This window comes from Erigeron canadensis, chromosome 8 (assembly GCF_010389155.1).
Source record: "Erigeron canadensis isolate Cc75 chromosome 8, C_canadensis_v1, whole genome shotgun sequence".
Lineage (NCBI taxonomy): Eukaryota > Viridiplantae > Streptophyta > Magnoliopsida > Asterales > Asteraceae > Erigeron > Erigeron canadensis.
In genome coordinates this window covers 41,263,915-41,280,118 of record NC_057768.1, presented here as the reverse complement: position 1 = coordinate 41,280,118, position 16,204 = coordinate 41,263,915, and the positions used below count along the sequence as shown (strand labels likewise).

At 34.8% G+C, this 16,204-nt stretch overlaps 4 protein-coding genes across 4 annotated transcripts; all 4 read left to right on the top strand.

Annotated features, from left to right (window-relative positions):
- The first annotated feature begins 5,005 nt into the window (after window positions 1-5,005).
- Window positions 5,006-5,410, top strand: LOC122610854. Its single transcript, XM_043783810.1, has one exon. The coding sequence runs from the start codon at window positions 5,006-5,008 to the stop codon at window positions 5,408-5,410; it is 405 nt and encodes a 134-aa protein (XP_043639745.1).
- Window positions 5,411-5,416: 6 nt separating this feature from the next.
- On the top strand, window positions 5,417-6,250 carry LOC122610853 (protein ALP1-like). The gene has a single exon (XM_043783809.1). It carries the CDS (start codon window positions 5,417-5,419, stop codon window positions 6,248-6,250), a length of 834 nt encoding a protein of 277 aa, XP_043639744.1.
- A 440-nt stretch (window positions 6,251-6,690) lies between these two features.
- LOC122578236 (protein TIC 20-II, chloroplastic) lies at window positions 6,691-10,159 on the top strand. Its single transcript, XM_043750145.1, has 2 exons — window positions 6,691-7,443; window positions 9,717-10,159. Exon 1 carries the CDS (start codon window positions 6,775-6,777, stop codon window positions 7,414-7,416), a length of 642 nt encoding a protein of 213 aa, XP_043606080.1. The 5' UTR covers window positions 6,691-6,774; the 3' UTR covers window positions 7,417-7,443; window positions 9,717-10,159.
- Window positions 10,160-10,924: 765 nt separating this feature from the next.
- Window positions 10,925-13,029, top strand: LOC122578610 (thaumatin-like protein 1b). The gene is made up of 4 exons (XM_043750604.1): window positions 10,925-11,268; window positions 11,352-12,045; window positions 12,609-12,703; window positions 12,836-13,029. Exons 1-3 carry the CDS (start codon window positions 11,208-11,210, stop codon window positions 12,694-12,696), a joined length of 843 nt encoding a protein of 280 aa, XP_043606539.1. The 5' UTR covers window positions 10,925-11,207; the 3' UTR covers window positions 12,697-12,703; window positions 12,836-13,029.
- Window positions 13,030-16,204: the final 3,175 nt, after the last annotated feature.

The window sequence follows — 16,204 nt, the reverse complement described above, 5'->3', positions numbered from 1 at the left end:
TATGAAAGTAGAATATTTAAAATAAAATAACAAATTATTAATAAAAACATAATTAAAGCTAATTTCTTAAATCATTGAAAATAAAAAGCTAAAAAAAAATAATCCATAATAATAAAACATCAACCGAAATAACATTGAAACTAATAAGTATAGCAATCAAATTTTTCGGAGATGGTTAGGTGTATATATCCAAAACATACACCCTACTGTTATGTGTATATATACTATGTAATAGTTCATTTGTACTAAGATGAGATAATTTTAAAAATGTTAAAAACTTAAAAAATAATAATATGCAATTAAAATAAGTGATCTTTTGTAAACAAATTGAAAGTAATTTAGAATATCAAAACATAATTTGTCAAGCCTAAAATTAAAAATATAAGATGGGTCCAAAAGAAAATAAAGCGGCCCACTAAGAAAATAAAAATGGGCCCAAAGAAAAAAAAACGGGCAGTTATAGCAATCAAATTTTTCGGAGATGGTTAGGTGTATATATCCAAAACATACACCCTACTGTTATGTGTATATATACTATGTAATAGTTCACTTGTACTAAGATGAGATAATTTTAAAAATGTTAAATATGCAATTAAAATAAGTGATCTTTTGTAAACAAATTGATAGTAATTTAGAATATCAAAACATAATTTGTCAAGCCCAAAATTAAAAATATAAGATGGGTCCAAAAGAAAATAAAGCGGCCCACTAAGAAAATAAAAATGGACCCAAAGAAAAAAACGGTCCGTTACTATTCTTTACACGCATTTCCGTAACTTTGTTTTTAATATATATAGATTTGTAGATAGTGATTAAATATATAGATAAATCTTAAACAATAAAATAATTAATTTACACTTTTTGATTTTCCAACACCAATTTACACTTTAACCTAATTTTAAAATAATTAATTTACACTTTTTAGTTTTTCCATCACCAATATATATTTTCACCCAATTTAAAAATAATTAATTTACATTTCACAAATTTATACTTTCACCCCACTTAAATAGAATTAATATTTTATCGCATAATGTCTATCTAGTATGAAAATATAGCTACAAGTTAGCGATGTTACAACATATGGATTAAAACTAATCTCATTTCGTATATATGCATAAATACACAAGCACACCAAAAAATCATACAGAAGAAGGTACAAACTCGCAATATCTTATGTAATTGTAATCAAACTAATTGTAATGTTATTGTTATTAGTATTTGTAATTGGATTGTAATTAGAATAATTGTTGTTGTTATTAGTAATTGAAATCAAAACTATATTTAGGATATATAGATTCTTCTTATGTAAATAGAACCCTACAAATAAAATCGCAACACATCAAATCATTGAAAACACACGAACCAACTGCTACTTTTATTGTTTTTAAGAACTGTAACATCCCAAACTTTTTATTTAACGGTTGACTTGAGTCGTTAAGTCAACGTAACGTGTCCGTTACGTCCATGTTAAATTTAGAGCTTATATGTAGTTAATGTGTTATGCGTGTGAGACTTGAATGTCTTATTGATTGACGTAGTAATGTGTTCAAGATGTAGTTATATGCCTTTAGAGGTGTTCAAAGTGTTTATTGAGTTGTATATAGTTCATATAGGTGTTTAGGGCTAATAATGTGACGTTTGGAAGCTTAGGGACGAGTTTTGACATAGGGTGAAAGTCAAAAACGGGATTAGGGTCAAAGAGCAGGTCTTTAGCTTCTAATATCCTTTTCTCTTTGAGCCCTAACCATTCCCCATTGCCATAATCAATTCCTTGTTCGATTTCATCTTCGTTTGGTTGATTCGAGAGTGTTTTGATCAAGTTTTTGTATCCTCTTTGTAATCTCCAGGTATTCAAGGTATAATAACATTGATTTTATGTCATTTCAATCATATAATCAGATCCATAACTGGTCTAGGTTATTAGAAGATCAATTGATGTCAAAAACGTGTGTTTTGATCGATTCGGTAACCTAAAACGTTTAATTATGTGATGCAAATCAAGTAAGGATTAATCAATGATTTCATTGCATCATTATCGTCTTAAAATGGTGAATTTTGAGGTACAAAAGTCGTTCATAAGGTTTGGGGTTGTTTGGGGTGTGTTTGGTTAAGTTTTGGAGGTTAAACAATGAGTTTTGTGCAGAACCGGGACTAGCTGCGGCGCAGCTACTAAGCTGCGGCGCAACTGGAAACCAGTGACACATAGCTGCGACGCAACTTGGTAGTTGCGACGCAATAGCGACGGAATTTTCAAATGGCCATAACTTTTGAACCGTAACTCCGTTTTTGACAAATAAGATATCCACGGAATCGTGAGAGAGTCTACTTTCTAATGGAAATGTTTTTGAAAGATGATTGTAATGTCAAGTTTCCAGAAAGGTTAATTTAGTGAGTGTATCCCGAGTTTCGTCGAATTATGTAAGCTTTAAAGTATTAATCGAAGGTCCGATGCATCAAGCATTGTCATGAGTCATGTTTATAGGTATTTAGACGTGAGTCATGACCATAAGTGAGTGGGTATTTATTAGCTCATTATGTCGTTTAATGATTATAGGTAGTCGGGAATACTTGCAAAGATCGGTAACTTACGTTATCATTTGTTGTGTGCTTCTACGAGGTAAGATACACTACTTTGACATACTGAGGGTTCAACAAAAGATGGTTTTCATATAATAATATCCCAAATGGTATCTTGTTTGCTTATGGGTATTCGGGATTATACGGGAGGTAATATGGGCTATGTAGATGCATATAAAAGCCTGAAATGCTACCCCAATGATACGTATTGCTATGAGATGTTATGTATGCTTAATAGATGATATGATATGAAATGATGTACGATCTAAGATGATAAATGTTATGCAATGTTGTAATGATATACGATATGCAATGATATATGACGGTGTACGTGATGTAACAATGTATGCGATGTGATGATATGAAATGAAACGCTATGAAATGTGATGTATGATGATGATATGTGAAATGTGCATGATTACATGGCTTGTTCATCTAGTTCACTAGACTTATTAAATTGCCATGACACGTGCACGTTTAAGGGCCCAAACGTAAAAGATGTATATGTGATGGTTGTTTAGGTTGTGTAAACACCTAAACTATATGTGATGTGAAATCGAGCTCGTAAATTTGATGTGAAAGTGTTAAGCTTAACCCGTACTTGCCCTAGCCCGGTTAAGTGCGTTGATGTGGTTGCTTGGGTGGCTCCTTGCAACATGGTACAACGTGAAGAGTAATACGGGAGGTCTTACCAACCCCATTGTCATTGAACATACGGATTACTCCTGGATTGGCTTGCCATTCCTTAACGACATTGATGTACTACTGAATGGTGGTTCATCTAGTCGGGTGCGACTTATGTCACACTTAACGAGATGCATATGTTATATGAGATGCGTGACTTTTGTCACAATTATAAAGATGTTCAAATGTGATATGTGATGATGCAAAAGATGACTAGGCACATTTAGGATGACCCATCCTAATATGAAAGATGTTGATGCTATGATATGTATGTGAGATGATATGTTGATGATATGTGCCTTAACGACTTAATATGACTTTTATATAATGTTTTAAATGGACAAACGTTTTATAAACCATGTGTTATCTTACTTAGCTAATTCGTTAGCTAACACTTGCTCTTTTAAAATGTGTTGTGCCCTCAGGTCCAACAATAGTGAGCAGGTAGATGTGTGAAGATGTGAGGCATGGGTAGATGATCTTGAAGCTAGCTATAGATTACCCATAGTGGCTGCTCGCTTTAGACATTTGCTTTATGTTTAAATATTAATGACTTGTATTGATAATGTACTCGGTTGTTTAATGTTGGGCAACCGATGGATTTCCATTTAGACTTATTTTGATGATATGGCTAGTAACACCATTCAATGAATAAACCAAACAGATTTTACTGGTTTGGACTTTTAAAGTTAATTCCGCTTCTTTTAACGCCGTTAGGCAAAAGTTTTTGGAAATCCTTATTCTTAAATGTTGGGTGTTACAAGAACCATAGCTAATGAAAACAAAATTACTTTTTTTGCAAGATATCAATGAGAACTAGGTCAATTGTGTAATCAAGATTAAGATATTATTTTTTTTGAAAGAGTTTGTATAAAAGAAACTCCACTACACCATCCAGCCTTGGTTTAGCATTCAATATTTACATTTGAATATCTCAATTTTATTTTTTAAGTATATTTTTACATTTTAAAGTATAAGTATTTTTTTTTATTTCATATTTTAATTTTTATATTGATAATGTTATAAAATTCGTGTATTTGACACCAGTTTAAAATATAGTTTTAATAAAAACGAATTGCATCAAAAAAGTATTATTATTTAAGTTATCGAAATATATGATTTAGACCTATGTAACTGGCGAAAGACGATAGTGAACAATTTAATTATTCCTTTACTAGAAGAATACCCGTGCAATGCGGGAGTGTAGGCGGCGATGTGTCAGTGACGAGTAAGATAGATAATTGATGTAAAAATATTCATGTGATTTAAGGAGTTAATGAAAATAATTTAATAGATAAAATATGTATGTTATAAATGTTTTAAGAAAATAACAGATTTTAAAAGTAGAATACTTAGTTTGTATTATAAGGGGGGTGGGAGTGGATGTGGTGTGAGGTGCAGTGAACCCCGGCCCCGCGTGGGAACACCGCCGCCAGGGGGTCGGGGTGGGGAACTTATGGGCGAAAACAGGGAAGAGAGCCCGAGGAGAGAGAAATCGGAGGTGGGGTCGCGCGCAGGAAATGGACCATTGGTGGCTGGACACGTGGCGAGGGGAGCGGGGTTACTAGCCGTTGCCTTTTTCTTTTTTTCTTTTTTTTTTTCATTTACCTCTTTCTCTCTATATATACACTCTTTTTTCCCCAAAACAACACACAACTACTCTCATTTTCACTACATTTTTATAAAATTCAAACACCCCAACCTTTTCATCACTAATTTCTTACACCCAACACCAAAAAATATGGCTTCCGGTATTTTGGATAATTCGAGCGACTCTCCCGACGAGTCAAACGATAGCTCTATGGAATTCTTTGTTAACGCGTTACACTTTCTTGAAGATACGGCAACTTCTAGTGCTCCTCAAACTCGACGGTATACGGACCGGCGTCGGGAAATTGGTCTTGATACTCTTTTGAACGATTGGTTCGTTCAACAACCAAAATACGAAGACGATTACTTTCGAAAGAAGTTTCGAATTGACAAGACCATGTTTTTAGATATCGTGCGCGACATTGAAGCAAACTTCCCGTATTTCCAAGAACGTTACGATGCAAGAGGAAGAAAAAGTTTTACGGCGATACAGAAATGCACATCCGCCGTTAGGCAACTCGCGACGGGTAATGCACCAGACGAGTATGACGAGTAATTGTGCATGGCAGCCAGAACTGCACGAGAGACCCTTGATTATTTTTGTGACGCCATCATTCGGTTGTATAGCCGAGAGTACCTACGCAGGCCGACGTCACACAACATTGCACGCATCTTCGAGGCCCACGAGCTTCGACATCATATGCCTGGGATGATTGGTAGCATCGATTGCACACATGTCGAGTGGTCGGCATGTCCTAGACGTTTGAGAGGGCAATACACGAGGGGTGACCACAACGGTCTAACTATTATGCTTGAAATCACCGCGTCACAAGATTTGTGGATTTGGCATGCTTTTTTCGGTGTCCCGGGGTCGAACAACGACATCAACGTGTTGAACCAATCCGATTTGTATGTCACAACGCGTAACGGAACGGCTCTGGATTCTTCATTCCACGTGAATGGCAGAGATTATAAACGTGGCTACTATCTTAGTGATGGGATCTACAACAAGTGGTCAACACTTGTTAAAGCATACCCGTATCCAAACGACCCTAAGGAAAAAAGATTCAAGAAATTGCAAGAGGCGGCCAGAAAAGATGTCGAGCGAGCTTTTGGTGTCCTCAAAGGTAAATGGAAAATTCTTCAACGACCTCTTCGACCTCTAACGAAAGACAAAATTGGAAAGTATGTTCATACATGTATTATCTTACACAACATGATCATTAAGAGGGACGGGAGAGCAATCTCATCGGTCCATATAATGGACCCGCCAGTGCAACCGGTGTTCGATGAAAGTGTGTATGCGGAGTTGATTGATGAAGAAGTTCACCATCGCCTTCGATATGATCTTACGGAGCACGTATGGGCTCAAGATTTGGCGTATCTCGATGATTAGTTTTTTTTTTTAGTATTATGTAATGTTTTTTTTAAGTATTATTTAATGTTTATTGTTTTTAAGTATTATGTAATGTTTATTTTTTTTTAAGTATTATGTAATGTTTCTTTGTTTTAATATAATATAAGGGTATGTTTTTAATTTTAATATAATTTGTGATTTTGTTAAGTAAAAATAAATGGAAATAAAAAAGATGATGTGGAAATTGGGGTTGGGGTGAGTGGCGCCACCATTTTAGGATGATTTGGGGTGAATTGGGAAAGTTTGAGGTGGAGAGTTTTTATTGAAAGATGATGATGTGAATATTTGGGAGACTTTGGAGTTGGGGAAACCACTCCCACCCCTCTAAGGGGGTATAGAAGTATATAGATATAATAAAAGGACATTATTGTAATTTAATTTTTGATAGGCTTCATTTTGTCATCTTCTCATTCCCTTTTCTTGTTTCTGTAAACCCCTTTTAACAGTGTTTATCTATTCTTACCTAAAAACCCATCAGTCATCATTTCTCACCATCACCACCGATGGCCGCCATACCTCTCCTCCGTCTATCCCTCTCTCCACCACCGCGTCCCACCTTATCCTACCAACCACTCCGACCCACTACCACCTTCTTACCTCACTTCCGACCAACCCCAATTTCCCTAACTACCACCAAACCCCGTCGCCCCACCACCATCATCTCATCCTCCAACACCACCACCCCAGTAACCGACCGACTAATCTCCGCCGCAGCGTACTTTTTTCCCTTCTTCAACGGCCTTCAATACGGCCGTTACCTCTTTGCCAAATACCCCAACACTCTGGGCCTCCTTCTCGAACCACTGCTCCCATTACTTTCATTTTATCGCTCTGTTCCGTACGCAAGTTACCTCGCTTTCCTCGTACTTTACATTGGTGTTGTTCGAAACACAAATGTTAGCCGTTACGCTCGGTTTAATGCTATGCAAGCTGTTGTTCTTGATGTTTTGTTGGTTTTACCTATGCTGGTTCAGCGGATTTTGAACCCGGGTCCTCATGGAATCAGTGGAAAGATTGTGATGATGAGTCATAATGTTATTTTTGTGTTTGTGTTGATTTGTTTTCTTTATAGTTTTGGATTGTCGGTTTTGGGACGGACTCCTAAGTTGCCGTTTGTCGGTGATGCTGCTGGCAGACAGTTTTGAAGATTGGTGTCTGGGCTGGAAAATAATGTACGTGTTTCGGTTCTCTTTTTGTTTTAGTACTTTAGCTGCATTTCTTGTTTTGGAAATTCAATTAGTGAATAGTGACTGCAAATGTTTGGAGTTTGATTGCCATTATTCTTGTATGCTTATGAGACATTCTTTGCCTTGCTAATTACTAATATTGTAGTTATAAAAACATCTATGTTTTGTAATTAGGAGTTATTTTATACAAAAAGTGTTGGCTTTTGGTTTGAATAACTTGTTCTTTCTTAAAGTTTTTCTATACAAGTTTAGTCATGGTTGAGATAGCTCTAAGTCTAGATGCACTAAACAACAACTGGAAGGAGAAAAATCTGAACCACAAAACTCGTTACTCATTGAACAAATAATAGGCTTAGCGTAAATCATCACTTACAAAATATTATGATAATATTACAAACCTAAAATGATTCAACAAGTATCTGATATGAACAGTCTTTGGATAGACACTGTCGTATGAAAACAAATCATTTTGTTATTGTCCATTGGCAAAGACTTGTGCCTCTCAATGTAGAGGTCACCTATCCTTGGCATAAACCCCTATTGGCCACAGAGGTTCACCCGCTATGACTCCAGGCTTGCAAAGCGAGTTGCTTTGATATTAGTTGGCTTGCAAAGCGAGTGAGATCACCCAAGCTCGCAAGAGGCCAAAAAAAAAAAGAATGAATGTTTGTATAGTATAAGCTATCAGTAATGTATTAGCTTTCATTGATGGAGTTGAACTGGTTGTCCATTTTCCATTCACTTGCTAGATTTTAGACTGCTTTTTCTGATATCATTTGGTATAACTTTCTTCTGCTGCGGTTTAGGACTACTTATAAAGTTATAATAGTGAAAGCTTAAGTTAAGATGTTATATTTAACCCCATCAAGTGCTTCTTGAAGTTGGTTTCATTTCCCCGTGGATTACTACCTGGAATATTTGTATTTCACTTTGGTTGAAAGAATTCTTTTTTTTTTCTCATTAATTAAATAGATAGCACATGTGTAACCTATGGATGGAAAGTTTAATAGCTCTGCTACTATATGGGTGTGTTGAGCCTTGATACCTGACTACTGGGGAAAAAATGATTCTGATCTAGCAGTTTTCTGAGGGTTGTGAGCCTTAATTTTGTAACATAAATATGATGGATAATGCAGACTAATCATTTTACTTTTTGTCAGACATGCCAATGAAGCATGATGGTTTTGCAAACAAAACGGTTTTAACAATTTAGAAAATGTTGATAATAGTTGCTTGGCATTAGGACTGTAAACAATCCGACTGACATGACCGATGAGTCGATGACTGCTCATGTTTAATCATTTAATTTTTGGATGAGCATATAAGCAAAATTTTTTGTATTGTTGTTCGTTTGTGGAATAAGTTTGTTCGTGTTTATCTATGTATTAGTTATGACATAAATGAATGAATAGTACGGATCTTGCATGCTTTCATTAGCAAAAAAAGTAACTTTATGAAAAGATTTAAGGTTAAAGTTATTTATTTCATGTTTTAATGCTTTGGAAGCACTCAAGATCTTTGCTTCTACACGCACAAACCAGTTGCTCACAAACAAAAGTAGAAAAATGCAAATTTGGACTATTCATAATATTGAGATCATTTTTTAAATATCTAAACTTAAGCAAGTTTTGAGACCCAAAATAGATATATCAAGAATTAAGAATAACATCATTATCAGGAAATCATCTTCAAAAGGTAGGGTTTTCCATTATCACAAACTTTGCTCTTGGAGCATCTTTGTGCACTCTTATCTCAATGGATGCAAACAGTGGCTGTTATACCCTTGAAACATATGATGGCACCATTTGCAGGTTTGAGAATTGGAGTGAAAAAAGATGTTTCAAGATTAATTTTGCGATCGTGGAAAATGATCTTTTTTTTATAATTGCCCTACGTGGGTTTTCCATTATTGCCATATGACTGTGGCTGTATGTTTTTTTTGGCGACATAGTTGAGTCTAAGCAGTCTTAATAGAGTTTCTGCTATTGACCAACTTTTCCTGATAGGATGAGGCGAGTTGTATCTAAAAGATATATGTTCAATCCGTCACAGATGCTGCTTCTATAAACTTGAGGCATAAGTTTATGATTTGACCTTTATTTTCCTGTATTTATAGTGTTTGGGATGTAAATAGTTGTACTCTCTTTTCATGCATATAACTATGTGATTCTGGGTTATTTTCCGTGAATGGTTGAAGCATTCAACGATCTCAAGTTTTTCGCCTTTTGATCTGCTTACTCTACACATCTTGTTTCCAGAGACGCCATGTTCATCGGTGAAGTTGCCTTTTCTTGCTTAAAGTTTATGAACAGAAATTGGATTATGGTTGATCAAGCTGTTGCGGTTTTTACAGGAGAAGGCTCAAGTATAGGAGGGTCGGGTCTTGTTCATACTGTTGGGCAAAGGTCTGTTAGTAATGTTTATGATGCAATGCGGACATGTTTGTTCTATATACCTTATCGATTTGGATTTTAAATTAGGTATTAGATTTCTAGGACTTTTGTGTTCATTTGTTCTACCCCTTGTGTTATTGTCATTGGGCACTTGCTTGATGAGAATCGGATTAAGATAGATTGCCATTCTAGATAGAGAGGGTATCATGTTTCTAGTATTATTCGAGTATTTTGAAAGTGCAATGATGGTAACTAAACTATGTTGTGTAACCAATTTTAACCTGGATAAATTGATGACGTTTCTGTTATCTATTGTTCAACATTGTGACCAAGTAGGATATTTGTAGTTGCAGCTACCATGGCCAAGTAACTGAGATTCAATCTACTCGTAGTATCTTTTTTCTTTTCTTTTCGAAGGACCTGTGTACCATTATGACATTTTTATTGCACTGATGTTTTCTATGCTTAAAGTTTCTAGATTAAAAATGTAGTATCTTCATTTGTAGTACGGAATATTATTTGATAAACATACAAAAACTTATATTCCGTATGAGATTACTGGTGACTTCTTTTGTATAAACATGGAAAATCTTAAAACTTCGGTTGACATATTTGATTCCCGATTTTGGTTGAATCGCTATCCGTGGTTACTCTTGAACTTCTTTAAAGTGTATCAATCACTTACCATTATGCCTTCTATTACCTCCTAATATAATTCGATTTATGGGATAACATATCTATATTACTTTACTATTTAATATAATCATTTTTGAAATCAAATTTTAAACTAATTAAAAGCACTAAAAAGAAAATATAACATGTAAATTAAATTTAAATAAAAAATCAACTTTGTAACAAATTATCTCCCTTATAAATTATAACGCCGTCACCTTTCAACTTTTTAACCAATCTATTTTTACTAATCAACCTAAAACATTTCTAGTAAAAATGTTATTGTTATATTTTATTTACCTGATCATTTCCATTTATAGAAATGAAAGTGTTTTTGGCAGGGGATCAGATGAGTACACTTTTATTAAAACAAATCTATAACGATATGTATGTTTCCACTTATCCAACAATTATAAACATATATAATCTCTAATTTACATTGGTACACCTAGATGCTACTATCATTTTCCCTGATTTAAATCAAACAAATGTTGTTTGATCACGTAGATATAATTATAATTTTTGGTGGGAAACAGAAAAAGGAAAGTTGGAGATGAAATCATAATCTGCTTTTCATCTGCCTTTGCCTTTCCCTTCTCTATTTCTTTCTACTTTTATTTATTCAATTCAATTCAGTCCCCCCAAAATCTAAATCCCCAAAATCAAATCATTTAATCAAACAAAATGAAACTACTTCACTTCCATATCATTCTCATTCTATTCGTCACACTCCCTTTTTTTTCAGGTACTTTCTTTTTTATTAATTTTATTTCATATTTATAACAACAAAATATATTTATTTAGTTATTTGCATTTCAATTCATGTAGTTGTCCAAGCGACGTCGTTTAAGATCGTAAACAGGTGCCGCCACACAATCTGGCCGGGAATCCTAACCGGCGCAGACAGAACTATCCTAAACCCAACCGGGTTCACTCTCAAACCGGGTCAATCCAGAACCCTAAAAGCACCCGTTTTCTGGTCGGGTCGGTTATGGGCCCGAACCTATTGCACACCCGACCCATCTGGCAAGCTCACTTGCCTCACAGCCGACTGCGGGTCGGGTAAAATCGAATGCGAAGGCCGTGGGGCCGAACCGCCTGCCACGCTGGCTGAATTTACCTTAAATGGTGATCAGGGTTTGGATTTTTATGACGTCAGCTTAGTTGATGGGTACAACCTTCCAATGCTTGTGATACCGAGGGACGGTACAGGTGGCGGATGCAGTTCAACTGGTTGTTTGGTTGATATAAACCGTGCGTGTCCAACTGCGCTCCGAGTTAAGGGTGGCGGTCGTAGCGGGGTCGTGGCGTGTAAGAGTGCGTGTGAGGCTTATGGTGATCCGAGGTTTTGTTGTAGTGAAGGGTATAGTACCCCGGAAACTTGTCCCCCTACGGAGTTTTCACAGTATTTTAAACATGTTTGTCCGCGGTCGTATAGTTATGCTTATGATGATAAGACGAGTACTTTTACTTGTACGGGTGCTGATTATATCATCATATTTTGCCCATTGCCTTACACAAGGTAATTTTTTTTTTATCAGTTTTTATACTTTCATCGTATTTAAGAAGTGCGACCGATCAATATTTTCAAAATTTTGTAGGTCTTAACGTTTTTATCGGATAGGCATATGGAGACTAGAGTTATAGACTTATGATCGTAGTTGCCTCAAGTTATTAATACTTGCTCTTGTTAATGATAAAAGTTAGATGTTACCCCCCTGTTTATATTTTGTTTGCCTTATTTTAAACCATCAAATACTTTAGGGATTCGCTAACGATTGGCCTTAGGGCATTGATTTAACATTACCTTGTATGAAAAGAAACTGATAAAAACCATTGTCTCTAATTCTCCATATTAATTGGGAATCATGATCTCCAAAAGTCAAGGCTTAAGTTATCCAACACACATAAGGTTTTGTTATATGAATTATGTTGTTTGTAAGAATGAATTTTTGTTGTGGTTGTTGATATGGTATCAATGCTAGCGGTTTAAAATGTTTATACCTTATAATTATTGATATGCTTTTAGTTGTTGTGTCGATTAAAGTACTCGTATTAGTGTATTAAAGTGTGATTATGGAACAGTGAGAAACTGCTGGAAGCAAGGAAGGAAAAGGCGGATTTGCCACTGGTGAACAAAACCATGATGCATATCGGCCACCACAGGCTATAGCGCTTAGGTATTATTCTGTTTGGTTACTGGGTATATATTTTGCAACTTTGCACCATAGTTTTATTATAAAAGTAATAAACTATGATTCGTTTTTGTTCCGGTTTTAGTCTAAATTAGTGGTTTGTATATATGTTTTCAGGGTATCAGGTTTGGAGTTTGAACTAAGGTTTTACTTAACTTGGTAAGATCATGGAAATATGAATGTTTTTGTTGTACATTGGTTAGACTAGATTTGTTTTGGACTTTTACTTTGTGGATTGTTATAGATAGACTTACAAATGGAATATTAGTAGCAGAAATTGACTAAATGACCGTATGTTAATCTTTTATTCACTGGTATAATCTTCATACATAGACATCAAGCTTGAGCTATGTTTTCGTTTGAGTGCGCTTACCATTGACCATCCCTAATCTGCTTTCACCAACTGATATAAAGCAAACTTAACCACACTTCCGGGTTCATTAGACACAAATCTATCTTTCTGTTTGAGTGAGCTTACCATTGACCATCCCTAATTGGCTTTCACCAACTGATATTAAACAATCTTAACAACACTTGCTGGTTCATTAGACACACATGGAGTCTGAGGTCATCTGGTCATTTGTGAAGTATGTTAAATTATAAATGTGTAAGAAAGTACACATATGAGAAGTGCACCAGGTTACAGAAAACATGGACAATCTAACTTACAAGCTCAGTGTAAAACTATATAGGTGTAAGAAAGTACATGTGAGAAGTGCTTTTACACATTTCATATAGAATTTGCAATTTGGTATGATGATCTGCCGTATCAACAATTAGGTCATCAGCTATTAGCAATGAACTAAAAGCTCCTTGCTGAGGGCGTATTCAACAAATCGACCAGGTATGCAATGTCAGCAAATACCTGAATGATGCTACAAGTTAAGCCACGGTGATGATATTACCATATGGCTTATCAGCCATGGTATCTTCAAGTCTAAAAAAATCTTCATAAACTTTATGAAAGACCGGTAGGAGAAAATAAATGAATATCATCTGTTAACATTCTAACTTGTTATCAGTTTTTCAATTTCTTTTGCTTTGGGTTTGCTCTTGTAAAGACCATTTCCGATCGTTGGGTTTCAGGGTTTTGCTTTGAGGAAGGTGATGGTTGGAAGGGGCCAGTGGTGGCCATCACCATGTGAATGAGGGGTATTATCTATAATTACTTATTTATGTTTTAAATTACTTGTATTTTGATTGGGTATCGTAGTAGGGTATTAAAAAATATAAATTTATATAAAATATAAATGTGCTGTCCAATTTGAAATTGGTGAGTTGGGTGAAATTTGAAAGAGGGTGGAGTAGTGACAAGAAGAAGGTGATAGTGATGTGGTAATAGTTTTGGTGATAATGGATTATGAATTGTCCAAGAACAAATCAATGCCCAACATGTTGGAACTAGATTGTCCAATGTCTTAAAATATCAATGTATTTTGCTATAGATTAAATGTAATGAGATGTTGTACATGAATATAGTCCTTCCTAAAAATATATTTCAATTGTCATATACAATATGTTAAGTTATCTTTGCTTATCAAACTCATATCAATTTGGATCTTGGAATTTTGAATTTTGCTGTCACATCACACATGGTTTGTCTGAATTCTAATGGCCTAATATGCCGGAGGATTTTTTATTTATCTATATGAAAAGTCATTTCAATAACTGAAAATGTTTTACAACTGAATGACTGATGCCTATGAATATATGATGGTAGTGAAACTTGGTAGCTAATTATATACATTTTGTTACATATTGCTGGTCAAGCGAGTCATTAAAAGTTGCATTGCAAGTGCTAATTATTGTTCAAAACCATATCAAAAAATGGTCTTGTTAGTTCGAGTAAAACTTGCAACCTTACCTTAAATCATGTATCCATCCATCTTTTTATATGTATCTTGATTTGATTCAACTTTTACTGGAACTTGATTGAAATCATTAGGTAGTGCTATTATACATTTGTAGTAGTACTAAAATGTATAAAAAGGGAATCTGTAAGTCGGATTGGTGACCTATTTGGTAACTTGCAATAACATTTTTTTTTTGTCTCGTATGAATCACATTGTAATGTTTCAAACTTAGAGTATGAAATTTACAATCAAAGTTAAACTTATGTCTATGTGCAAATTGCAAAATCATTCGGAGTGATGCACTTTGAAACTTATCTCATCCCATATGCAAAGGACGGGGAATTGGGGGTATACGAATATTTAGTAGGCAACTCACATCAGCTTGTCATATAACTTATTTGTAAACGGTAAACGGAAAATGTCTTTATATTTAGGATAATTTTTTACTCGAATTTAGCAAGCCAAACGGGTGTTTTTTATTTTTTATATTTGTGGACGGTATTAGTAGTTTCCATGGCCAACCCAATTTAGGGGTGTAAACGATACGATACAGATCGCGAGCTACCCAAAATCGACTCGTAATTTATTCGAAATCGACACGGTTTGAGTCTAGTCGAGCTCGAACTTGAGCTACTCGAGTATGTTTTCGAGCCGAGCTCGAGTATCAATATAACGAGTTCGTGAATCTCGCGAACTTTATCGAGCTTCTTTAATATTACAATTATACCCTTTATATATAAATATTTAATTATAAATATAACTATTATTATTATTTATATAATTATTATATATATATATATATATCTTATCGAGTCGAGTCGAGCGAGCTCGATAGTGTCCTTTACTCGATCGAGCTCGAGTTCGAGCTTGGAAATAGTCGAGTCGAGCTCGAGTCTGACACTGTATCTGTTCGACTCGGCTCGTTTACACCCATATGTGATATGTGGCCCAAACATATTTATTTCGAATAGATTATGAACTAAAAATTTAATGGAATAAAATAACTTCTTATGGTAATTAATCTCTTATACAATTAAATGTACAATATCATTAAACATAAATCGATAATTTAGGACTAAAAAGAAAATGTAGCTATTATGTTTTCTTTTTCTTTTTTAAATAATTATTATTATCGTTATGATTTACGTTAATATGGACGTACTTATTATCAAATAATCATTTGGGTAATAAAAGAAAGAAAGAAAGAAACTGTTCAGTGTCGTCTTCTGCGGATTTTTAGCCCCAATACTTCGACGGTGTACGAGGGAGGTTAAGATGTAAGTATACCTTAACTCTACCTAAGTCGAGAGGTTGATTTCATTTTCTACTTAAATGGTAAAAAAGACCATCCAACTTTTGCATGGGATGAGGATCGAACCTATGAACTCTGTCTCTAGAGGACGAAGTGTTTACCACTGATATCGAGTAATGATAAACATAATTCAATACGTAAAAATCAAAGCTAGTTACATCCAATTTATACTCGTATGTGTAAATAATAAAAATAAAAAACCAAAACGTGTGTTTTAGTGAAGATTGAAGAAGCAAATCTCGATCAGATGGGGTGTGAGTGTGTGACTTGTGAGAGTGAGACCAAATTAATATCTTCCACTCTAGATTTACTAGTACTATG

Bases quoted from the DNA above. Each gene is read 5' to 3' on its own strand.
- LOC122610854 (XM_043783810.1), top strand. From the start codon at position 5,006: ATGGCTTCCGGTATTTTGGATAATTCGAGCGACTCTCCCGACGAGTCA.
- LOC122610853 (XM_043783809.1), top strand. From the start codon at position 5,417: ATGGCAGCCAGAACTGCACGAGAGACCCTTGATTATTTTTGTGACGCC.
- LOC122578236 (XM_043750145.1), top strand. From the start codon at position 6,775: ATGGCCGCCATACCTCTCCTCCGTCTATCCCTCTCTCCACCACCGCGT.
- LOC122578610 (XM_043750604.1), top strand. From the start codon at position 11,208: ATGAAACTACTTCACTTCCATATCATTCTCATTCTATTCGTCACACTC. The intron at 11,269-11,351 runs GTACTTTCTTTT...CAATTCATGTAG, and splicing joins CACACTCCCTTTTTTTTCAG to TTGTCCAAGCGACGTCGTTT. The intron at 12,046-12,608 runs GTAATTTTTTTT...ATTATGGAACAG, and splicing joins TGCCCATTGCCTTACACAAG to TGAGAAACTGCTGGAAGCAA.